The 26,405-nt window shown below is 46.7% G+C and overlaps 2 protein-coding genes across 3 annotated transcripts in view; both read left to right on the plus strand.

The window, feature by feature from the left end:
• The window catches only part of LOC146196600 (uncharacterized), a 48,519-nt gene extending 42,015 nt beyond the window's left edge, over positions 1–6,504 (plus strand). For both annotated transcript variants that reach the window (XM_084596377.1, XM_084596378.1), the window contains one exon: positions 6,348–6,504. The gene's annotated coding sequence lies outside the window, so the exon portion shown is untranslated. The remainder of the gene's footprint in view (positions 1–6,347) is intronic.
• A 7,662-nt stretch (positions 6,505–14,166) lies between these two features.
• LOC146196601 (uncharacterized) overlaps positions 14,167–26,405 on the plus strand; it is a 41,587-nt gene continuing 29,348 nt past the window's right edge. The window contains exons 1-6 of the mRNA XM_084596379.1: positions 14,167–14,332; positions 16,564–16,703; positions 19,626–19,710; positions 19,777–19,874; positions 21,594–21,708; positions 23,419–23,474. Of these exons, the coding sequence (XP_084452505.1) occupies positions 14,269–14,332; positions 16,564–16,703; positions 19,626–19,710; positions 19,777–19,874; positions 21,594–21,708; positions 23,419–23,474 (558 nt within the window). The 5' untranslated portion in view covers positions 14,167–14,268. The remainder of the gene's footprint in view (positions 14,333–16,563; positions 16,704–19,625; positions 19,711–19,776; positions 19,875–21,593; positions 21,709–23,418; positions 23,475–26,405) is intronic.

The following is a 26,405-nucleotide window of genomic DNA, read 5'->3' on the forward strand; positions in this document are numbered from 1 at the left end:
CGCTTGTAACTTGTTATATGTGCATGCGCAGTACGGTGCGGTGGATTGAGTCCCTATGTTCAGCGCCGTAGTCAAATCTATTCTGCTTCGGCAGCAACTGTCGTACATTGGGAAATATATTTTCACCGAAATGAAGGCTATGGGTTTATGAGGCACGTTCAGTGGAGGCCTCCGAGATTAACCTTAACCTCTTGGGGTAACGGAGTCCCCAAACGTATTTACACGGCATTTTTTGCAGTTAGTCTCAATCGAAATGCAGCTGCCACTTTTAGTGGCCGGTGTGGTGCAGTGGTAAGACGCCCGACTACTGTGCCGAAGTACCCGGGTTTGAACCTGACCTCGGTGGATGCGTTTCGATGGAGGCGAAACGAAGTGGCGTCCAAGTTCGTTAAAGATCCCCAGGTGGTCGAAATTACTCTGTAGCCCTCCACTACGGCTCCTCTTTCTCACTTTCCACTTTCACTCCCACCTTCCTCCCTTCCCTTACGACGGGGTTGAGGTGTCCACAGAAAACAAGTGGGACAGTTACCGCGTCTTTCCCTTCCTATAAATCAATAAATCAATCATTGGCTGCTCGGTCCAAAGCCTGGCAGCTAATCCCAACCGGGGTGGCCTATTTGGATTCAGGCGAAGTGATAAAAAAATGACCTTTTGTTGTGCGATACCGATGTAATTAAAATGACCTTGGGAGGTCGAAACTAACTGGGAGCCGTTAACTGCCGCTTACCTCACATCGACCATTTGACGTTTGGGGACGCTAAACCGGACGTACAATATCTCGCGGTCGTGAAAAATTTCTCCACGGCTTCGCGCTCAGCCATCCAACTAACTAAATAGCTTCTGAGCAGCTACGGTAGGGCTCACTTGAGCCTATTACGTCAGAAAGCTTTTGTTGGCTAAAGCATTGGGATTTTTGTATGGCACGGTCACGTTCAATCGAGAGCAACAAAATTCCAGAGATTCTTGATTTGGTTGTCCACTTTGTTACGACCAAGCATCCGCAATTGCGCGCTCTATTGTTCGCCTGTGGGCATGGATAAGTTTTGTGAATATGTGGTGATGGTCCAATGGCTCTAAGTGAGCCTGTTTCCAGGAATCCTGTTTTGTAAGCATGTTTTGCTTTGTGGGCAACCTGCAAATGCCAAATTGACCCTGTCAAGAGAACGTCTGGAAAAACACAAAGAAACGTCCCCCTGAGGGAAATAGCAGGAAGTGCTTTCTTTCTTTTGTTCACCCTTCCAGTCGAGAAGTGCTATCCTCCAGTGATGAATGCCTCCTATCCAAAGGAGACGACAGAGTGACATGTCCACTGACGTGCAGGACAAGAAAGGAGCATGACTCATACGGCCATTAAGTGATTTCCCGGGAATGCAGGAAAGATTTGCAATTGTCGAAAAGGGACCATGTTGGGAGCCCTATGCGGCGCCACGTGCACTCGGGTTTCTGAGAAGTAAAACCCCTTGTCAGAACCAGCCTGTGGTTTCTTTGCTGAAGAATAGAAATGTACCTCCTCTCCTCGCCGTTCCCAAGCTTTTCCCGCCAACAAGTGATCACGCCCAACGAATGAATGCCGGACCAGTCAGTGCTTCAGACCATCAGTGCAGTGATGTGTTCGATTGGATGCCGATACCTGAGGGGCGTGTCCTGGATTTGGTTGGTCAGCATCTTCAGAGAGGGGCTGGACATAGGGGGTTTTTAAGGACGCTGCAGAGCACGAAATGTCGCTCTGGGCCCTGGGTAAACGGCTCATCCAGTCGCTTCTCGCTATGAACTCTTAACGCTTGTCATTTTGCTGATGTACCCTTCTTCTTCATGTAAATATTCTTGTAAATAAGTTTCTCAAAGTGCCATTAAACCTGCTTGTACATATTTCACCAACTTCGAAGATTCAATCCTACTTCAACCCCGAGTCTCTGCACGCTACCAAGTGAAGGCCGGGTCGACGTAGCCCCAGCGTCACGACAACTGGTGGCAGCGGTGGGATCTGAATCTACAAGCACAACAACTGGTGATCAGCGTTGGGATCTGAATCTACAAGCCACAACAACTGGTGACCAGCGTTGGGATCTGAATCTACAAGCCACAACATCTGGTGATTGGAGGTGGATCTGAAGCTACAAGCCACAACATCTGGTGATCGGAGGTGGCATCTCAAGCAACAAGCAGGCGCAACAATCGGCCAACAAGAGAGCAGCTCGGAACATCGATCGCATGTGTGGGTGAGTGCTTGGCTTTTCTTCTGATGTGGACCAGGTTCTAGAACAGGGTTAGATTTTAGAACTGGTAAAAAAAAGTGTTGAAACGCCTTTAGGTTTGGTAGTTTGCACTGTTGTTTTGGAAGTAGCCGACACTCGGAGCGATCATGGACCTACAAAAGCTGCAGAAACCGGACCTGTTGCTATTGTGTGAGGAATTGGGAATTGATACAAGTGGTTTGGCACGAAAACCCTTGATTATAAAGGCAATCACTGATCTGGGAACCGATGATGAGGAGCTCAGTGAAGCATGGAACCTCATCGGTCAAAAAAAGGAACAGCTCAGACAGCAGAAAGAGCGTGAAATTGAAAGAGAAGCAAAAAAGCGGGAGCTAGAAATTGAGCTCCGGAAATTAGAAGTAGAGTTGAGCAAGAGGTCGGGCAATTGTCCCCAGCTAGCGGTACCTCTTCTCAACAAGGAGGCAGATTTCAAGATGTCAAAGTACATGCAGCCATATGTGATATCAGGGGATATCGGTCTGTATCTGGGTAACTTTGAGCGAACTTGCGAAGAACTGTCCTTCCAGCGAGACACGTGGTCTCAGAGATTATTGACGGTTCTGCCCTGCGAGGCAGCGGAGGTTGTCGCGCGGCTAAACAAGGAGGACGCGGACAACTACGAGAAGGTCAAAGCTTGCCTTCTGATTTTCGGAGACAGAGATGTGCAGGCCTTAACACGTTCAAAGGCGCGAGAACTAGCTACACTGCCCATACCAGAAAATTCCACAGCGGAGGAAACGGCAGTTAAAACAGTGGTCTATGTGGAAGATAGCGGGTCAGAAAACTTTGAGAGCGAGGCATCTCAGATAAATCAACTTGAAAGTGAGCTTGATGAGACGCGGAATGAGGACGTTCTAGAGAGTAACCTCTTGCCGCCGGTGTCTAGTAATCTCACGAGACTTCTAAGTGTAACCCGAGAGGACTTAGCTATGGAGCAAGCCAATGATCACAAGAATAAGCTCGAAGTACAGTGGGAAGGACCTGCTAAAGTCGTTGCAGAGCTTTCTGACACTAACTACGCAGCGAAAATCCCCGATAGGCGTAAAGCAGTGCGCATTTATCATTGCAATCTTATGAAGCCTTATGAGCAGAGGGAAACCATGGTAAATCTAACGTTAAACCTTCCTGAGGAGATTGGGGATAACTTGATTTGCCTCAGCGGAAAAGGAAGCAACGCTCAGGAGCTTCTCAAAAAGACGGAGCAGAGAGCAGAACTAAAGAAATCCCAGCTGTCCGATCTGGGCGAGATAATAACAGAGTTTGAGGCCAGCTTCGTGGACAGGCCAGGCAGGACTGATTTGACTGAGCACGATATTGAGCTGACTTCAGACGTGTCAGTGCGATCAAGGTGCTACCGATTCTCTCCAAGGCAAAGAGAAATTCTGGATAGGGAAGTAACTCGCATGCTGGAATTGGGAGTAATAAAACCCTCGGAAAGCGATTATGCTTCGCCTATGATCTTAGTAGAAGCTCCAGGTAAAGACCCTAGGCCTGTGGTAGACTACCGAAAGCTAAATTCTCTCACCAGGGATCAAGTGTATCCTATTCCGAATATTGAGGAGAGAGTAGAACAGGTCAGTAGAGCGGCATATGTGACTACGCTGGACCTTACTCGAGGATACTGGCAAGTACCGCTCACTGAACGCGCCAGCAGATACGCGGCTTTCGTCACTCCGACGGGCAGCTACCAGCCAACAATGATGAGTTTCGGGCTCAAAAATGCTCCATTTTGTTTTTCCCGACTCATGGATAGGGTTTTAAAGGGGTGTGAAACATTCGCGGTGCCTTATTTAGACGACATTGCGGTTTTTTCCGACTCATGGGCGGACCATATGGTACATCTAAGAGCTGTACTGAGCCTTTTGCGTCAAGCTGGACTAACCGTAAAGGCCGAGAAATGTTGCCTGGCAAGGGCGACCGTGGACTACTTGGGTCACAATGTAGGTCAAGGTTTCAGGAAACCCAGCGAGATTAAGATTTCTGCGGTAGCAGACTACCCGCGGCCGAGCACGAAGACGGAAATTCGAGCATTCCTGGGTCTGACGGGATACTACAATCACTACATCCCTAACTATTCATCTTTGGCTAGCCCTCTGACCGACGCTCTCCGCAAGACAGAACCGACAAATGTAGTCTGGGACGAACAAAAGGAAGCCTCCTTCGTAAACCTGAAGGCTGTGCTGATTAGCCGTCCGGTATTGCGAGCTCCAGACTATGGCCGAGAATTCACGGTCCAGTGTGATGCCAGTGATCGAGGGTTAGGTGCTGTTCTCTGCCAGAGAGATGACGACGGTAATGAGCACCCCGTGCTCTACTTGAGCAGAAAACTGAGTTCTAGAGAGAGGGCTTATTGCGCGTCAGAGAAAGAATGCGCTTGCATTGTATGGGCCATTCAAAAATTGCAGTGCTATCTTGGAGGGGCCAAATTCACCGTAGAGACGGACCATTGTCCCCTGGCTTGGCTGCAAACTGCGACATCGAAGAACAGTCGCCTTCTTAGGTGGAGCTTGATTTTACAGCAGTACAATTTTGAAATAAGATACAAAAAGGGGAAGTTAAATGGGAATGCGGACGCGCTTAGCCGCTCTTTCTAAGCGGTCCGAGATGTTCCTCACCATGTATCGAAATTGATAATCAGGTTTTTTTTTTTTTTTCCGTGCGCTTGTATATGTGTGACTAAGTAAAGCAGCACGTTTGGTTTTCTAGGAATACGTGGGTCCTGAACGTCTTGAGAGTGGGCTTTTCTCGAACAACAATGGCAGTTTTCTTTTGACCTGGTCTCTTCAGACGGGAGCCGAGTGCTTGCTTCGACATGTGGTTGAGTTTCAGACAGCTCGAGCAATTTGGCCTACAACAATCAAGACAACGCGACAAGCAACAGGGAGCTTCAAGCGTTCACGTGCAGGCCATTAAGTCGTCTCTTCATGCAGCAGCTGGGACTGCTGCCCTCCGAGACTCTTCTGGCGGGGGAGGAGGCTGTTACGACCAAGCATCCGCAATTGCGCGCTCTATTGTTCGCCTGTGGGCATGGATAAGTTTTGTGAATATGTGGTGATGGTCCAATGGCTCTAAGTGAGCCTGTTTCCAGGAATCCTGTTTTGTAAGCATGTTTTGCTTTGTGGGCAACCTGCAAATGCCAAATTGACCCTGTCAAGAGAACGTCTGGAAAAACACAAAGAAACGTCCCCCTGAGGGAAATAGCAGGAAGTGCTTTCTTTCTTTTGTTCACCCTTCCAGTCGAGAAGTGCTATCCTCCAGTGATGAATGCCTCCTATCCAAAGGAGACGACAGAGTGACATGTCCACTGACGTGCAGGACAAGAAAGGAGCATGACTCATACGGCCATTAAGTGATTTCCCGGGAATGCAGGAAAGATTTGCAATTGTCGAAAAGGGACCATGTTGGGAGCCCTATGCGGCGCCACGTGCACTCGGGTTTCTGAGAAGTAAAACCCCTTGTCAGAACCAGCCTGTGGTTTCTTTGCTGAAGAATAGAAATGTACCTCCTCTCCTCGCCGTTCCCAAGCTTTTCCCGCCAACAAGTGATCACGCCCAACGAATGAATGCCGGACCAGTCAGTGCTTCAGACCATCAGTGCAGTGATGTGTTCGATTGGATGCCGATACCTGAGGGGCGTGTCCTGGATTTGGTTGGTCAGCATCTTCAGAGAGGGGCTGGACATAGGGGGTTTTTAAGGACGCTGCAGAGCACGAAATGTCGCTCTGGGCCCTGGGTAAACGGCTCATCCAGTCGCTTCTCGCTATGAACTCTTAACGCTTGTCATTTTGCTGATGTACCCTTCTTCTTCATGTAAATATTCTTGTAAATAAGTTTCTCAAAGTGCCATTAAACCTGCTTGTACATATTTCACCAACTTCGAAGATTCAATCCTACTTCAACCCCGAGTCTCTGCACGCTACCAAGTGAAGGCCGGGTCGACGTAGCCCCAGCGTCACGACAACTTCTATCGCAACAAGGCGGCAGTCGATCAGTAAACGCTGATGAAAGTGTTGTTTTTTTATGTTACCTTTACTTTAAAAATAACCTGTTTAGCAATAAACAGCTATTGTCATCGCTGTTTTGTTTTGTGCAGTTGGAGTACCATGCTCTAAAGCCAGGCACAAAATCGAGCAGGAAGCAAGGAACGTATGTGATCGGAGTGTGCCATACCGGGTACTGTACTCTGGGGAAGAATCCACTGAACATCACAACTGAACACTGAATGGAGCGTACTCAGATTGCAAAGAAAATATACTGACAAATAAACAGAGCTTCTCCTTACGCGCTTGCAGCTGTCCTGAATGAGCGCGAACTAAAGCAGGTACTTGGATCCACGCGACGCTCCTTTAACCGCATTGATGGTGACACAGTTATTATTGGTTAAATGATACAAGAACTGGTTTTCTCAGCAAAAGATTAGCTGTCGTTTAGCTCTGGTTAAATCTGGATAGAAGTGGAAGCTTCTTTTAATAATAATAATAATTGGTTCACAGGAAGGGAAAGGCGCAGTAACTGTCACACGCTCTGTGGATACCCGAACCGCGCCGCAAGAGAATGGAGGAGGGTGGGAATGAAAGTGGAAATAGAGAAAGAAGAGCCGTAGTGGAGGGCTACGGAGTAATTTCGACCACCTGGGGATCTTTAACGTGCACTGACATCGCGCAGCACACGGACGCCACTTCGTTTCGCCTCCATCGAAACGCAGCCGCCGCGGTCGGGTTCGAGCCCGGGAGCTCCGGCACAGTAGTCGGGCGTCTTACCACTGCACTACCCCGGCGGGCCAAATGCTTCTTTTGTCTGCTACATTATTCCCCTATCGCGCCCTTTCAGTGTAGGGCGCTACATTATTGGGGACACTTAAGCTCAGCCTTTAAGGGTATGACGCGAGAGCGTAGTCTACCAGCCCACATATAAAGTCCCGCTTTAACCAAGCCGTACGGACGTGCCTGCGTGCCGTAGGGGTAACGTGCATGTGAAGGGCAGGCTGATTCTGACATGACTCTCCCGTATGAAATGAGCGACTCGAGTTGGCAGCTCCTGCCCGTGGCATAGGGATAACGTGAATTCAAATGTCATGGCAGGCTGATTCTAATCTCACCCTCCCACATGAAAGGAGAGGCCCGATTTAGTACTCTTTCAGGCACCCACCGACACTGACGCTGAAGGCTCAAGTTGGCTATCGTAGTGAAATTTCCGCTTCAAAAGTAGCAGGTGATATCGGCCTCGCAAATGTCTTTTAACAACGTAATATCTACATTTAGTTTGAAGACGAGCCTGCATGAATTCCTCCACCAACGAATTTTAATCCGGCGATATGGATAAGTCCTTCGAGCTGGTGGGCGCATGAATTGTCCATAAACACTAACAACGCAAGGTTAGCTATATTCTATTTCATATTTAAATTAGTGCTTTCAGAATAAACCTATCAAAATTAAATTATTATTCTTGTTGTGATAACTATAAATACGCACCCAGGCAGTACCTAGTCAAGGAGCTCGCCGGGCGATATTCTAAGGACAGTTCAAATCCTCCCTAGGCAGCCCTCAAAGAAGACGGCCCGGCCTCGCTCTCATGCATGGCTAAGATCGCACTGATTAGACGAGCGCGGCTGCGCACCGCGAGTCAGGAAGGCGACGACCCAGCTGCGGAAAGTGCATGCGCCAAGCTGGTAGCGGCGGCGGAGCTCGAGTTATGTGATGCGTTGCCAGGGCTGCGGTCAAACGAGGGTCAAATTTCTGGCGACGGCGAACCTCGGCTCGACTAGGTTAGTAAGGCACGTGCTTTAGAAACACTGCCGCGAGTGGGATTCGAACGCGCGCCTGAGCGAACATATCAGCTTTTGTGGCCCGGGCACGAAAGCACTATGCTATCATCGCTTTTTTATTGCTCTCAAAATATACATTATATACATAGGAACCGTCAGTCGTATTTGACTGACGGGCCAGGGGTAAGATTCTTTTAAGAATACAAAATTCAATGTGTGGGAGCCAGTCAGGTGCTGGATCCACAAGTTTTATAAATTCACAATATCATGCAACACTTTTCTTAAAGTATTCTCTAACTAGCCGTGCGTCAAGACCTGCATGACGCACTGCCACCCTGTTTCTCCATATACTGTGCAGACCCAATGCCATTTTCAAGGTCACATGGAATATCGTCCTTGTTTTCAATAAGGAGATACCTGATTCTGAGAGGGTCAAGCGGAAATCCTTTTTAAGACTCCTAGAAAACTGTGTTCCAGCAGTGTAAGAAAACATCCACTATGGTTTCTACCTTTTTACATAACAAACAGCGGACTCCACAAAGGACAAAAATTCCTTTCTCTTGCAACCACGCTTTAACCGGCAAAGTCCCGCTATGTAGTCGAAAAAAGAAAGTTTTGGCTGCAGGTTTAATGTCCATTTTTAAACCTCTTTCAAGGATATCTTGACCAGCTGGGCCTGCACTGTACATGCATCCTATACAATGATGGAGGGAACATTGAGTCACACATATCTCTGCTAAGATTTTCCGTGTCACATGATTGAGGTTATCCTGGAGTTACGCGAGAGCAATCTGCATGGCTACGCTTAGGTTCGGCTTGAAAGTACACACATGGCTTTTGCACATAGTAATTTACTCTATGGTTTCAGTTTGACTTATGCCATAGGGGTATCACTTCACGTATGAGCCCCCCTTGCACCTTGCCTCTCGTCGTTGACCATTGTCATTCGGGTGTAGAAGACTTCTAGTGGTATGACATCGTCTCTACGTTGAACTTCCTGTATCTTCTTCTTCTTCTTCTTCTTCCACTTTGTCTTCTTTTCCTTCTTCTTTCTTCGCTCTTCAAACATGCACGGCAGAATGGCGAGGCTGTGGCGAATGTAGCTCTCGCTACAAAATGACGAGATTGAAAAACTCAAATACCACCGAATAGTTCCTTCAATGCAGTGGGTTGTAACGGCAAATTCAGGCAAAACTCTGCCCAGCCAATCAACTCTCGTGTGAAGCTGTAACACACTCTCGTGCTGTGCAGTGAACATCGTCCTTTTCACTAAGTTTTGTTTGCGCCGCTTCATTTAACCTACGTAAATACGCCATACACGCCAGCTACCTTTGCGAGTGCGGGCGAGGTGCGCAAGTGTAGTGTTGGGCGAATCCACTTGGCGGCGTGACAAACGAGGTGGCGTGGCATAAAGGAAGCCACTTTCGCTAAGCACAGAGGCCCAGAGACCGTAGCCATGCCGGACAGCTTGCCGAAACAATCGAACAACAAGAAGCCAGACTAGCCCGTGGCCGAGAAGCTTACCAAGCGCGGAAGTGAGCCAAATTCCTAAACGGCAGTAACGACTGCAGCTGGGCCAATGGCTTACGCTCGTGAAACTTGGTTCAAGGATAGTTGAACCTCTACAGATATTTTTTTTTTTTTTTTGCGGCGTAGCTGTGACAAGGTGCAGATAATACTGGTGCATGCGCGGTACCTATAGCTTGCGCAGATTAATAACGTTGGACAATGAAGACAACGACGTTTGCTGTACAGCGCGAGTGGTCGACATTAGGTGATGTCTGCCGTTATAGTTTTGTGGTAATGTGGTAGTCATGCGATAGGCATTGACATCACATAATAGCGACATGATTTCAAAAGCAATGAACATTAACCAATGTGAACCCATGGACAATCTTGCTAAAGCATGAAAAACAATGCAAAATAAAACTTTCGCTCTTACAATTAGGTTCGAACCATGCCTACCCCCCCCCCCCCCCCCTCCCTTTTTATTCGTTTCTGACCCACTTTTGCCGGTATGCCCATGTATTTTGGGGATCAGTTGGCTTTTTTAACTTTCGTCTTTTCTGAAGAAATTACGAGAATACAAGAATACATAAAAGAGTAATGCAGCACATATTCTGCGTCGGCTCATCCTTCGTTCTGGTTCCACTTTATGCGCTGGATTTTTTTTATATGTATAGTTCAAGCTGTTGCGTGTTGCTTGCCATGATCTTGTAAGTCATGACAAGTCGCTGTAAGTCGTTAAGGCGAAGCTACACTCCCATCCCTCCTAACTCCTTAATCACCCAAACAGCAGCCGAGAGCCATCCCTTCCTTCAAATAAAGGCTTCATTCATTCATTCATTCAATATGTATATAGCTAGCTAGTCCAAATTCGTTCCCTTCTTTTTCTGTCCTTATTTGACCCTTACCCGAAGGTCCCTACTTGAGTTTTGCCCTTACGAGAGCAAGGGAGTCTGCTTAGGCCAAACTCTCATCACATCAATAATACCTGAGTTCGAGAGGAAGTTTTGAAGGACAAATAAATATCTTGCTAAGAAAAACATTTGAGGAGCGTGAACTCCTCCAATGCGGCGGCCACTGGAACAGACATGATAAGTATTTCCCTATATCGATTAATAACTGCGCGTCTAAATTAATATAAATCATGCCGAAAAATGGACGCTTTGTGCGAAGTGCGTATGATATATGCCGTGTTGATTCATTGATTCGGCTGTGGTCGATATTATGATTGATTGACTGATTGGTTAGTGAGTAGTGGCTGGTGATTGGTGAATGACGCCAATGTGGAGTTGACGAGTAATGAGAATGATCGCGTGCTTGTGTCGCTGATCTCAAACACGCCTGATGGAACCTGCGGCTGGTAATAGGGGGGATATATCGTACCAGATGCGTGAAATAGTGTAATGGCTTGGTTTGAGGATGTGTCTTCACCTGGTGGTGGTGCTCGACTACCAATCAGACTTCGTAAGATGGAGGCCGATAATTCTGGTGGAGAAGAGCGCTCAGTATGAGGCAGCTAGACGGTTGAAGCGGAGACAGGATGCCGAGCTATGAGATAGATAGATAGATTTATTGAAAGGAAAAAGCAGAGAGGTTGGCCGGAGTAATTCAAATCTGGCCCGCTACTCTGCTTTGGGGAAGGGAAGGAGAGAAGAATGAAGAATATGATGGGTGACGATGTGGCAGAAGGCATATGAAAAACATATCTACAGACACAGTAGCTTGTTTTACAAGCGCTAATCAAGTCCGCTGGCGCACAAAAAACGGCAAAGAGCACGCACTGCCTGGACACCCTTCCCTTTTCCTGCCAAGCGCCCAGCAGCAGTTCCTCCGACAGAGGCCTCTTGTCCAAACGCCTCAAGGAAGCGGCTAGCACACTTCTTTCGCACGCATACGCTGGGCACACCAATAATATATGGTCCACAGTCTCTGGGATGCCACAAGTTCAACATTCCGGCGAGTCCACCTGTCCAATTAAATGTAAGTACTTGCGCGTGAAAGCCACATTTAAACGAAGTCTATGTAGCGATCATGCCTGCTGAAGCATTATAAGTGGGCCAATGAATGCGCCCGCCTTCGCGTCTACTTTGAAGGCGAAGCTGAATAATTATACTAGTTTTTTTGCGATTTTTTTTCGATATATAGGCAAGCTTGTAAAAAGAAACAATTTTTTTTATGCAAGACAGCCATAAAATATTTTCTTTAAGGTAGAGACGTTCTTCAGTATGGCAAAGAAGTGGGCGTTTAGATATTCATCACATGTTGTGGAATCTAAATAAGCTGCTGCGGTGTGAAAAGAGAACAATGTATTCATTTTTAAAACATGCCTGCCCGCATAAACGATGGTGAAAAAATTTGCAGCAAAAAGAGACGTAGAAATAAGCGTGAGCAACAAACAATACAGGACAAATGCTGCACTTCGGTCCTTTTTCCAGGATCCCGCGAACCTTGTCCGACAGTTGGACGAGATCGCCAAGTACGATGACCTTGCTACGAAAAATCTGGGTTCTTGTTCGTGGCAGAACTTACAGAACCTTCTGCCACAAGAACTCTGTACGCTGTGCGGCCAAATTCTTATTGCCAATGTACTGTCTAGAAGCTGTGCATGGGTATTTACCTTTGTGAACAAGAACACGCGTAGCACTATACGCGTGCTCTTGTTCACGAAGACTCGCGAGTCTTCATAGTTCGTAATTTGGCTCAAGTATTAAGGCTTGAGGATAATATAGTCGTCTCGCATGGCCCAGTGACGTGGCACAACTCCAAAAATGGCTTGAAAATCTAGGGGAACTACTTCCTGCTTGATGCAGAGAGAGAGAATGAGGGACTGGCAAGTAGCGACAGCGATCAGGTTGTATAGGTTGCTACGGGTTTCATAGGGAGTTGAAGTTGTTGTTTTTTTTTAAAGAAGTTCGCACAAGGCCTAAAATAAAGATGGCTATCGACAACCCCAGCTGAAATGGCAGACGAGGGGCCGGTTAATCTACAATAAAATAAGATATAGAGGAAGAAGGATATTAACCAGAAGGATAAACCTGTTGGTTACCCTGCACTGAGAAATAAGGATGAGGATGCTGAAAACTTAAAGAGAGAAGGGGGCGAGGAGCACAGTTACCATCTGTCATTCAAGCCAGTAGATATCTGGTAGTAAAGCAGAGACTTGCAGGCTTACTGCCATGACCAAATCATAATGACCTTATCCTCTGTCAGAGGGTGAGGATCGAAGTGGTCCAGAGTACGAAACAGCGCATGTATTTCGGTCGCAAAACGGAGACACTCACAAAGATGTACGAGAGTTCCCTTGCAGACGCGTTTCAAAAGCGTGACTGTTGACCGCACTAATCTGTAACGTGTGTTCTTTATATAAGCAACACCGAGACATAGACGCCACAGCAATGTGACTTCGCGTCGCGGTATGCTATGGGGAAAACAAAAGGCCAATCCAGGGTCTAATGCCCTAAGTGGTGGATTAAAACCGCCGCTCGTGCTCTACGTAGAAAGTGCGAGCTCTATAGCGCCAACCTGCTAAGGTCGCATGCTGCGTCTGCTCTCCATAAGGAATATTGGCATGAAGCCCATCGTTGTGGGCAGGCCGGGCGACCTCATCTATGGGGTGCTTTCCTCAGATACTGCAGCTTCCTTCCAGCCATCGATGAACATTATTCGATATGGTACCATGATACATCCCACAAATCTCTGCACTAATTATTCATTCGTCCTACTGTGTATAGTGCAATTTGCAAGGCTTGAAGATCTGCTTTGGGATCGACAATTCATGTGGAGGTTCTTAGCTGGTGAACTCAGCCGCAGCCAGAAGGGCAGCCAGCTCTGCACCAGTGGTCGTCGACCGTATTATCAAAATGAACCACGTCGAGTTCACTACAGACTCCTCCATATGCGCAGCAATCTACGCGGTGGCTGTAGTTAGAATTCCGAAGTTTTGACGTGATCTGTTTGACAGCAGTCAATTATGCACCAGCTTTCTTCGTAACCGAATCAACTTATAGGCTATAGGCGCTTTGAACTCGCCTACAGATTTGCCGATGCCTGGTCTAGCCTTCGACATGTTATCTCCTATATCACTGAAAGCGGTAAAAAGATTAAATAGAGACAGGGCACACTGTCTTGTAACATCGATGAGGGGGGTTTGGTTCGCGAAACAGTCTTAAATTTGAAGAACAAAAAAACAATTTACAGCACCAGGCTGTAGCATTTATTTCACGAGAGGTTTGTGTAGATGTCGTAAGAAAAAAAATTGTCGTGTTAATGGACGCCATCTGCATTGAGGGCAGTCCAGACAACAATGTACGAGCGAATTCGAAAGGATGATGCCGGCAGCTGCGCAAGTTGCGGAGCAAGTATTCCAGAAGAGTACTAAAAGAACAAGAAAAAAAAAAGGAGGGGGTGGGGGGGGGGGGGACAAGACTGAGAGTATGTCGACACAGAGCTCTGACGTCGAACATCACTTTCATTTTAGGTCATGGCGGCGGCAATAATGCGTCTATTCCAGGTTTGTTTTTCCTTCTAATTGGAAACAATTTAGATGTTTTCCAGGTGTCTAACAATGCCACTTTATGGTCGAATTCTGTGTTGAATTCTCCGAAGGAAACAATGCAGCCTTGAAAGAAGAGAAATGCATGGCATAGATGATCGTCGCTGTTGGCTGCAGCTGCGTTAGCGTCGTTTCTTCTTTTTGCGCTAGTATAGAAGCTAGCATTCATTGCATTGCTTGTGGACAATCGCTATGATGCATCCGTGTTCACCGGCTCTTTGCGCACCCTCCTTCGCCACACTGTTCGTTTTTCACGGTAAGGAGGTTCAACCTTACGTTGTTTTTGCGCTGGCGCGTAGACTTTTAAATATGGTGATGAGTGACAATGCATGCACTTATCGAAATCTGCAGACGGCTCTTTGGAGAGTGGACGTTTTCAATCGAATATCAATTACTTTTAACTGTACTGCACATACTTTTCCAGTAATGCTAGTTCATTGCGTACAACTAGTGGCGACAAAATTCGAAGATATGGCCCGTGATTTGCCACTTGTACTGCATGGTCTTCTGCCGTCACGAAAATGCTGGTCTGTAACCTCAACTCCAAGTTTTCTGAAGTCTCCGCAAAGCTATCCGCAGCGCTATCTCAGGGAAATGCTATGCGGTACTGGAGACAGTGCTGCGCTACGTGAACTGCGAGGTGCTGCGGAACATTTTGTCGAATGTTGCGGCATTTTAAAACCTCGACATGAGAAAAAGGGGAAGCTGGCTGGTACGAGATGAATTCAGTTAAGCGCATTTACTCTTAGCCCATTAGTTCGCCTTTACGAAAATTATTCCGTCCTCGCAGCTGAAGCAGCTTCATGGTACTGCCTCTACCTGTCTGTGTCAAAGAGGACTGGCTGATACTGACACAAGGCACAACTTTGAGTTAATGCTATCGAAAATAGTAGTGTTGCTATTTTTGTTTTTGATTTCGCCGGGATGAAAATGTGGTTGCAGTTGTACTTGCGACCACATGATTGACAAAAGAAAACCACTCTGCTAAATTGGTAGGTGTCGAATTTCTTCCACATGCAGGCCACTCAGGCATTAACAAAAGCGTTCTAACAGACATCCGTTTTATTTTGAGTTTCAAATTACTCTTAGAGCGCGTGCACTAAAAAGAATTGGTTGGTTTGTGGGGTTTAACTTCCCAAAACAACTCAGGCTATGAGAGACGCCGTAGTGGAGGGCTCCGGAAATTTAGACCACCTGGGGTTCTTTAACGTGCGCTGACATCGCACAGCACGCGGGCGCCTTGCTTTTCGCCTCCATCGAAAAGCGGCCGCCGAGGCCGGGATTCGATCCCGCGTCCGTGGGAACAGTAGTCGAGCGCCGTAGCCACTGCGCCACCCCGGCGGGGTGCACTAAAAAGAGTATAGCTAAGGAATAATCTGTGTAGAAATTGCGGAGTCCTCTAGAAAAGCGTGGAGAGGCACATCGCGGCCAATTACTGTCACGTACACAGCATTTTCGACGGCAGCTGTGGTATGACCACTTAGAGCAGGGCCAGTTTCAAGAAGTTTCGGGATATAAGAAGAAGAATAAGAATAATGTTTATTTAACATCTTGAGGATGTTGGGTGCGCCGGCAAAAAGCCAGTAGAAAGGCTTGACGAGGCCGACGCACCCTACAGAGGCATTGCAGTGGTACATAGCATAATATCATTTTTAGAAACAAGAACAAACATAAAACAATCGATTTTTCATTATTTATACGTTCGTTCATACTGTTTATTTATTTTTTTTCCATAATGCTACTCCGACGTGTTTATTTATGGCATTTAAACGCCGGATCATTGTTAGAAGTCAACGCACTTGCAAGACTCGTTCGCGACAACTCTTCAAACGGCGTTTCTTTAAGTTGTTTATGTTTATGCTAGACTGACATAAAGAAAAAATAAAGTGTGATGCGTGGAAAAAGTATGACGAAATCTTTAGCTTTATCAACCGCCTTTGTTTTTAGATACCCCGGGGTATTAGGTTGTTGTTTTTGGACTCTGTTTCGCGCATACTAGAGTTCCATTTCCCACTCCTCCCATCACACGCCTACGTCCCTTGTACTAATTTCCTATATCTTTGTTGTGTTCCACCATTATGCCTTTTTGCGTGGATAGAGGGACTGAGAGCTATTGAAGGGATTTTTGTTCGAGTCTAGGCCGTTGGACACAATGGTGGCAATTTTCACGGGCGTCGCTGGTGGGCATGGTTGCCTCTTTGGTGGCCAGTGCTCGATGGTACGTGGGGCGCAAGCAGCTTACGTGGGCTCTGAACTCCAGAGTGAAGCTATTTAGATGTGAGCCGAGTCGCCTGGAGAAAGTGGCAGTACTGTGGTTGAGGCCTAATAATTGTGTAATCTGTCTTGGTATGCTGTGCATACTGTGACAGCGCTTGCAGAGGGCTGCATTGTCCTGTCGGAGCTTTGTTTTCGGGAGCTACCAAGATAAAAATGGCATCAACGTGCTGAGCCGGCGGTGATCCTTTTATGCTAAAAAATGTTTTTCAGCTATTTACCTGGACATTCCGCTGGTGCTTGGAAGCAATGACGAAGCAACCACAGGAACGGATTGTCCGACAACCACTTCACGAGGTTCCCGGTCCGCCCATGAACCCTGTACTTCTACTCTAGTGGACGTTGGAGTTAATGTAAGACTGAACATTGTTCTTTTTGTCTTATTTTGTTGACAGTATTCCTCAACTCGTAAATGACGGTTTAGTGTGCGGTCTACCCGACAGCGATGAAGAAAAGATGCGTAGAACAGCAAGAAATAAGCACGGTTAGTGCGATGTGTTGATGGCTAGCACAGAGAATTCCTTTATGTCAGATATGACAGCTAGAATTGGTAACGCCTGGCTAAAATGCTTCTTGCCGATCGTATGCATTGAACCTCTTTGACGAGTGAGGCGCCAAAATATTTCCAGGTAAAGCACGTGTAATGAAATGTGCTCACTTGTTGAAAGGACCCAATTCTCAGTATTTTCTGTTTCCTTGATTTTCCTGATAAACATTTTACCTAGCAGTCCACAATTAAATTTTCGTGTTCCTTTAAAGGACTTGGGGTTGAGTTCAAGACTAAGTGTACGCTCTATACCCCCTTTTACTATAGATCTCTGGTCATGTGACGCACTTCTTTTCTTGGTGCTCTTTCTTTGCTGTTTATTACTTTGTTCCCCTCCCAACCTTCCTGGCTTTCTATTCACTATTCAATTCTCTTTTCTCTCTCTCCCGTGTTCCTGTAGCCAATAACAGACTATATATATATATATATATATATAATATGTGCGCGCGTGTGTGTGTGTGTGTGTGTGTGTGTGTGTGTGTGTGTGTGTGTGTGTGTGTGTGTGTGTGTGTGTGTGTGTGTGGTATAATGACACAGTATATGATGTTCGAAAGCGGCACGCAACATGAGTTACAAGATCCGGAATAAATTCGACTACCTGAACTCCACTATCGCCCACTGACATCCCACATGGCACGGGCGCGCATCCGCAATGGCCCAGGTTCGAACCTGCGTCCTAGGCAGGGCTCAGTAGCCAAGCGACCTAACATTCAAGCACCGCTAAGAGGTTTGCGCCATATACGGATGCCCTCAAAGGTAACAAATCCTGTTTTCTCTCAAGCTACAGCGATGCAAACGTTTGTGGAACAGTTGGTAAAGGTCTGCTGCGGCCACACAGGATAAACAGAATCCGTGGTTTAAAATGTGCACAGGTTTAACACGGGTAAACCTAGTACAACATGTGAAAGAACTAGTTTTTCAGAGTTTATTAGGTGGATGGTAGATGTAGATGAAGTTGTCACTGTCTTTTTACCTGCTGTTGTTGACGCCGCCGGCGTATTATCAGCACCAGACTTCTGCCATACATCCACACAAAGATCAATTGCTTTCAAAGCGCGCCAAATTCACTCGGCTCATCACGCGAATTTATACGGCTACACCACGTGACACTTGTTTACGTCACCGCTGACGTCGCAAACACGTAAGCAAACTCAAAGACAAGCAACTTCCGTAGAGCGTTAGCTCTACTGCGTTCATTTACGAGTATCGTGTTATTTCGTGTTATTCCTGCACCTAGTATCTCAGGAGTTTGACAGATGGCGCCAAGCATTCGTGCACCGCATGCTGTTTCATGTCGCGCTGCACAGCAAGCATCGTCGTCTTCATCGTCGTGCCCAGTCACGAGAGCGCTATGCTATCGCCGCCGCTGATCCCGCCTCATGTAAAACTGCAACACACTCTCTCGCTGTGCAGTAAACGTCGTGTTCTTCATGAAGTCTCATCTTCGCCGCTCCTTCATTTAATCTAAATAAATACGCCATACGCATACGCAATATCGATAAAGACAGAGACCGCAGCGGTGCCAGGCAGGCTGCCGAGACCATCGAACAAGAAGCCAGAAAAGACCGTTGCCGAGAAGCTGAATAAGCGCGGAAGCGAGCCAAGATTGAAGCGGCAGCAGTGACTGTGGCAACCGCTGATGACTAGCGCTCGTGAAACGTGGTTAAAGAACAGTTGATACAATTTTTTTCCTACATGAGGTCGTGACGAAGCGAGAAAGCCTTCCTCTGATAAATTCAGGCGTTGTTGATAAAGAATGAACACACTGCCGCGGTGGCGCAGTGGTGAGGGCGTTCGACTACTGTGCCCAAGGAAGCAGGATTGAATCCCGGCCGCGGCGGCCGCTTTGCTGTGCGATGTCAAGTCTCGTTAAAGAACACCAGGTAGCCAAATTTCCGGAGCCCTCCACTACGGCGTCTCTCATAACTGAGTCGCTTTGAGACGTCAAACCCATGAACCCTATAAATGAAAACAAATTAGCCAATGAACAGCTCAACCCGATATCAGATCATTTTAGACTCATTGTGCCACTTCGAAGATGTGGACGATGAGTTTCCTGGAATGAGCCCTTGTAGCACCCGACGTGTGCAGCTGTTTTCATTCGAAACAGCCTTCGGATATATTGTTTTTTTTTTAGTTAATCTCTCAGTATGTCCTTCCTTATTTATTCAAAATCGTATGTGTGGTTGGCGATGTCAATGAGCGTTAAAAGGTCCAAGGTGGTTGAAATTGATCCAGAGCCGTCCACTATGACCTCTCTATAGCCTGTGTCGATTAGGAACGTTAAACCTCACAAAATCACAAAACCAAATTATTTCTTATCCACGGCAAGAGACAATAAGTGTGTTATTCGGAAGCGAGGAGGGGGGTGGGGGGGCAAGAGTAACTTTTCTTCTGATTCAATCAAGGAGTGCGGTACCCTTAGTACAAGTGTATAAATAGTAGAAGGACTGCACGGTACACGTATTGCTACCCCTATTTATGAAAATCTCTTAGCATTACTAGCATTTTGTTCGTAGTTTTTGTGAAATGGCTTTGACCTGGTACCGCCCAGCCTTCAGAGTGACACGAATAAAAAGGCGAAGATGAAAAGTTACCATCTCACATTTGGCTCCATGCAACATTTAATGACTGTCGCGACTTATGATACTAACGGCATCATAAACTACCCTATAAATGTTTCATTGCATTTTGTTCTCTTTCTTGGCTCCCATCTTCCCCTCAAAAGCTTTCGGTGGTGGAAAACTGTGTTTGCCAGGAAAACATCGAGGATGATGACGACGGCGGTGGCTTCGTGATCTACTACCCTAATGGTAATGTAATTGCATGAAAATTATGCTGAATTAACTCGAAATAAATCTAATTACTTTGTTGCACAGCACGCAATTCTGCAGGATCCGTGATCGTGGAAAGCCGGCTGGGCCCCAGTGACTCTACGAAAAGGAGTCCGTGGGTGCCGGATGGAACATTGTGCCAGGTAAGGATATCGAGATGATTAAAAAAATCGAAGGGTGATATTCTGTAACGGAAAATAAGGAAGTTGTATAGAATTAATATAGTCTCGATCCTTGCTGCCATAAGTGAAATAGTAAGCAAAGTTGGCAAAAATATAACCAGTTTGCTTTAGGGCCATAGCATTCACAGGAACCTGCCATTTCGTGCGTACACGTCAATAGAATAACACTTCGAAATATTTTGGAAGGACATGGATACCCGAAGCTGTCCGTGGCCTTTAACGTTTATCCCTTTTCATGTGTATTTTCACGTTGTATGTTCACGTCACACAAAAATATCGTTTCCCAGGTAGCCGACGTGTACATTGCTTGCGGTGCACCGGCTGTCGACGTAACGAGCACAAAATATATTCTACCTACTACTGGTTTTCTTTAGAACCAGTGTCCCTAGCCTATCAGCATAAAAACAACAAAAAGAAAAATAAGGGAAAGAGAATGCCGCGAAATAAATTAATGGTAAGCTACAAGTCAAGGAGTTACGTAAAGAAGTGTTTCGTGAATTTTAGCCTAGTAAATAGAACTTTGTATGCTGTCGTGAGATATATCAGCCATACTCACGGTTCACAATGATGTGCGTTTGTAAGAACTTAGAAAACATTGTGAGCGAATCGTGAAGTTTTAATATAGGAAATTCATAAAAATTTTCTGATGTTACTTCTTGTATCTCATTCCAAGTATTCCTAACAATGACTTATCTCCGGCAGCGCTTACGACTTTAAACGGCAGTTAAAAGGAAGCTTTAGAAAAAATAAAGCCTTTGAATTATTTTACTGCGAGAATGGTTTCACGTAGTTTTTACTGATCAGGCTTATTTTCAAAAAAGTTTACGACATTACGTGTAGACTGCGATGCACAAAATGTTATGCTGAAAACGAGCTTGGCACTACTGCAAAAGACCACGTGTCTTCACTGACTGCCCAGTGAAATGCCACTGACATAAAGGAACCAGGAGCTTGTATCGGCTTTAGGCTAGCTGATATTTTCATGCGCATTGCTCGTGGTCTAGAAAAAATAGTAACTTTGGTAACAAAATTTCTATTATCAGGACTTCAAACCGGAAGCCCCACTGGGACATGACAATATTCAAGAGCTGAAATATTTTGCGTTTTCGCAATGTTTAATGAGCCGCTTATTTATTGCAAGTGAATGACTCCCTAATGAAAAAAAAAAAAGAAACTAGAACTAAAGCGTTTTAGAAATCAGTGCTTATTTTAATGCGGAGCTTCTGTCCCAACAGCTTAGCTCAAGTCATATGAGAAGCCCTGTCTTTAGTGTACTTACGATCGCTTCCCATACATGGCTCGACCCACGTGAAACAATGTTGACATAAACTAATATGTGAGTACGTGAGCGCCTAACTCAATTCGTACGTAAACAAGGTCGAGTTACATATGCTCGACACGTAATCCGTCTTTTTTTTTTTTTTGGGTGTAGTGGTATCATATTATACAACGTGCAAATTATTCAGCTCACTGTTATGTATAACACCTTTTCTTGTTGGTTCTCCTTGAATCTATTTTTCAGCTCTAAACAAATTTGGACTCTATTAGAACAGCAACGTCATTTGTAGCAATACACCAATATGAGGGGCTACTGGGTTAGTGTTTAACTAGCTGCGCGGGCAAACAACAAACGACGCCAGTTAAGTCAGTATGGTGTTCATATGTCTGAAAACTGTCCAGCTTCAAGAGAGAGCAGAACCCGGTGGCACGCATATAGACGTGGGTGTCTGTAAAAGCGGAAACTGCAGCGAAGAGAACCGAACCACTTACTATGTGAGAACTACGCCTCCTCCTGGTAAGTGAGAAATATCTCATTTCACTTTCCCATTTATTGAACAGTTGGCGGGGCCTGTATTTTGTAACTTTTTATTTCGTTTATATTTCAATTGATCGTGAGGTCAATCGCTACGAAAGCTGCATGCAGGCAGTGGGAAGGCAAGCGCTAAATCAGGCACGGGTGATGATGGGGTATAACCGGTGCTATAGTCACCCTTAAGTGCTACCTCATCAAGTCCAGCCGCGTCTCGTCAGCATGCACCTCCTACTCGCTGAACAGTCATCGCGTACTTTTAATGCGAAAGCTACGCTAGCTTCGTCGAGCTAAGGTCATCGGTGCGGTAAATTTGACCTCAGATGAGGCGCGAGAAGCCAGCGCCACCCACTTCTTCTTCTTTTTTTTTTTCGCACGTGTGTTTCGCAGAGCCGGTGGCTCTCGCTTCTTATGCTTCTTCGCTTCTACTTCGCCCACCTGCTCTTCTTCTTCACACACCTCGCAAACTTTATTTGTACCGTATATCCACATTTATACATTGCCTAACACAATGCCGCACAGCCTTCCAGTCTCCTGCCCACCCTTTCTGTTTTTTTTTTTATTCTGGGCTTGGCTAGTCTCCCGGCACATCCCCCTTAGAAATGCCCTCGACACCTTCGTGTCACCTAGACCCGGCTGTGATGTCCAATTGAGGTTCGCAGGCAGTCATAGATGAGTCGCGTGCTGGAAACGGTGCTTCGGCCGCATTTCCTTGGAGTTCGCAGACAGACATGGATAAGTTAAACCACAACAAACCGTACCTGACTATGATTAATCCAGCTTCCACTTTGTAAACTAGGTTCAGGCTTCTATGAATCTAAGCAATATAGCCTAGCCAAGCATAACAAAGTTTTCCTTTACATAACCGGGCTTAGCCGCGAGCTGAGCCGCAGTAACCTTTTTTTTTTTTCTCTCAATGAACGTGGCTTCAGAAACGCTTAGAAATTAGCCGCTGCCGACACGTCTATGCGGCACGGGCGTACAGCGTGTTTGTCATCATCGTCTTTGGTATGGCGTGCGTGTTTCTGCCTGGGCAAGCGTGACGCCACCTCTCACACTTTGATGTTAGCCAAACGCCTGTCCATTCTTGTACAAAGGAATAAATAAATATTCGTCACCACCACCACCACCAACACCTCTCACAGCTACGTCGCCAGGTGTGACGACTAATAGAAGGTGACTAACCGAAACGACAACGAAATTGAACGTTACAAAGTATGGCCACAGGTCTCCTAAAACGCAACAACGTATTGATTTAACTTAAGAAATAAAGTGGAAAAAAATTATTCGATAATTTTCTTGCACCGAGATGCGCAGGCTGTCAAAAATGGTATCGTTTGAAACGATGAGCTTTTATTATCTCATTTGAACCCAATTTATTTCTACCTGATCTTTTTGTTTGTAAAATATGTCATACGGCTCTCCGGAAGTGAATGAAAAATATCGATGTAATAAGGTTTGTGAAAACGCCTGCTTCGGGACAATAGCCAACTGTACTGAAATTTCGATGTAGTAGTATATTACGAACTTCAATATATGCTGTATGTGCATAAAATACAAAAATTGTGCGGACCTTATCGCAAGAGAATCGTTTAATTGTAGCTCGGAGAAATTCTGATGTGTGGAAGAACCGAAAGCACACGCGGAGCGCAATGCGACGAAGCGCTTACAACAATTTGGGCCTTCTTTTTCTAGCCTATGATCCATATGCGCACCACTGCCAGGTACCCACGTCTGCGTTGAATAGCAAGGTATTCGATTTCCTTTATCTTTATCCTCTTGCGTGTGCTGTATTGCGTCGCTTGCAGGAGGACGGCGCTGATTCTCGCGGAGGTTAGGATTGAAACTTGTAACGAATGACAAAAAATTACAATCTTTGGAAAGCAATTCTGGTTCAGTGGAGTTCATGGGTTTTAACATCACAATACGACTCGGGCTATGAGAGATTTCATGGAGCAGGACTCTAGATAATTTTAACCTCAAGGGGTAGTTTAACTTGATGTAAATAAAAGCCACGCATTAATGTGCGCTGTATTTATACTGCAGACAGAAAAAAAACGAAACAAAGAAAGGAACTGAGTTATATACGGCGAAACAAAATATGTGACTGCAATAACTGCCTATACAAATAGATATATATTTTGATGGATTAGCTTCAACGAAATGTGTTTCGATGGGCTGTCTGTTTTGATCACAGCAGGAATGTAGTACAGTTAAGCGAGAAAATAAATAAGCATCTTATATATTGTTACATATATGCCACCGAAGAGGACGAGGATAGAAAATAGAGTGAGAGACGACGAAGCAGAAGAAACCGTTGAGCTTGCGTGAACACCTGCTGAGTTCTGCTCTGCTGTGCTGTGAACACTTGCTCATCACCTGCTGTGGTTTCCTGTGCTAGCCTTCTGCCCCGTATCATCTTGGTGGAGGTCAATCAAGGTCCCCGTACGCACCGATTAGCCCATTTACGCTGCAAAAAGCTGGATTTGCGCAGCGGCCGCCACCTACCTGGGATCCCAACGACGCCACAAACAGCTACGATGACCTCTGAAGCAACCCCTACCACCACGGGAACATCGCCTCAGCCAGTGGTACTCACACAAATACGCCACCCTCCCATCTTTAATGGCGACGACCACCCAGACGTTGACGACTGGCTGGACGAATACGAGCGATGCAGCAGGAACAATCACTGGGACGCGACCATCATGCTGGCCAATCTGATTTTTTATTTGGCGGGCACTGCTCGCACGTGGTTCCAAAACCACGAGCACGAGCTGGTGACTTGGGAAATTTGCAAACAAAAGCTTCACTACTTGTTCGGTAAGCCCATTGGACGGGCCCTAGCAGCTAAAACCGAACTTTACTCTCGCGCCCAATCTACCACGGAGTCCTACCTTGCTTACATACAAGACGTGCTCGCGTTGTGTCGCAAGGCGAACTGCTCCATGCTGGAAAGTGAAAAGGTAGGGCACATCCTAAAGGGCATCGCAGATGACGCGTTCAATATCCTCTTCTGCATGGATTGCTCTACAGTCGAGTCAGTGCTTCAAGTTTGCCGAAGATTCGAGCAGGCTAAACAACGACGCCTGGTACATCGCTTTGAGCGCCTTCCCAACACGGCAGCTACATCATCCTGCGATGATCTGGCTCCTCTGCAACAGCCTTCCCAGTCCACTACCATGACTCGGACCGTCAGGCGAGAACTCGAAGCCTTAGCTCCTGCACCACTCCCATCTCCACTGCCCGACACCGTGGCCATGATACAGGCTGTTGTCCGCCAGGAACTTGCCAACGTCGGTCTTTCCTCCAACCCCGTACCGCCCTCGTCACCATCGCATCCTGTTCCTGTAGTGGCGGCTGCAACCACTAGCCAAGCTCCCCCACGTCGCTACGTTAGTCGCAATCCTGCAGAGTGGCGCACCTCAGACGACAGGCCAATTTGTTTTATTTGCTGTCGAGCCGGCCACACTTCACGATATTGCCGCACTCGTACCTTCCCCACCCCTCGTCCTTATTACAACGCTGACCGTCGGTACTACTACGGACCTCGACGCTTCCCTGCCCAACCTGAACAACTCCGCCCCGCATATGATGCACCTGGAAACTTCCCTTCTCACCCAGATGAACCTCACACCGAAGCCGTCTCAAGGGTCCGTCACACCAGCCGATCTCCATCTCCGCGGTCTCGTCGATCCCGTTCACCGGTGCCTCCTCGCAACTCCTCCCCATCATACACCGGCACCTACTCGGGAAACTAGCGAGTGCAGCGCCCGGGAGTGACGCTGCATTACCGACCCGGACTGTCAACTCGGAACAGACCCTCGCACCCAGACGTAACCTTATTGACATTTTTGTGGACGGAGTCTCAGTTTCTGCTCTCATTGACACTGGCGCCCACATTTCCGTCCTCAGTGCCTCGCTCCGTCAACGCCTCAACAAAGTCCTCACACCCGCTCCCTCATCTACCGTTCGTGTTGCTGATGGCAACACAGCTACTGTGATTGGTATGTGTACTGCAAGAATTACCATTGCCGACCGCCATATCCCTGTCCTATTTACAGTCCTCACCAGTTGCCCTCACGACGTTATATTAGGACTCGACTTTTTAACTGCACACTCCGCGCTCATTGACTGTTCGTCTGGACTGCTTCATCTGGACCTGCCACTCTGTCCTGACAAACAGGCCTCTGATATTTCAACGCTCCGTCTGCGCTCCTCTACATTTACTCGTCTGCCACCACAAACTGCAGTGTATGTGCTCATGTCGCCTTTCCCCTCCGTTCCTGATGGCGACTACGTTGTTTGCCCCATCACCGACGTGACACTGGAGCGTAGGATCGCTCTCCCTCATAACATCGTGCACGTAGAAAATAACAACGCTTATATTCCAGTCTTGAACTTCGGCCTTTTTGTGCACGTTCTTCCTGAGGGCATTACTCTCGCCCAACTGATCCCACTGTCTGACGTCACAGTTGCCGCTCTTTTACCTGACCCTACTGCTAAAGTGTCGACACGACCTGCATCGTCCCCACCTTCGGAGGCCCGCATATCAGGAATGGTTGCACCTAACTTGCGCCCTGACCGAGCTACAGCACTTACGAGTCTTTTGACTTCGTACAGTGATATTTTTGATTTTGGTGACCGCCCCTTAGGACAAACGTCCCTCGTTACACATCGTA

This window comes from Amblyomma maculatum, chromosome 3 (assembly GCF_055883805.1).
Source record: "Amblyomma maculatum isolate TAMU_Amacu chromosome 3, ASM5588380v1, whole genome shotgun sequence".
Lineage (NCBI taxonomy): Eukaryota > Metazoa > Arthropoda > Arachnida > Ixodida > Ixodidae > Amblyomma > Amblyomma maculatum.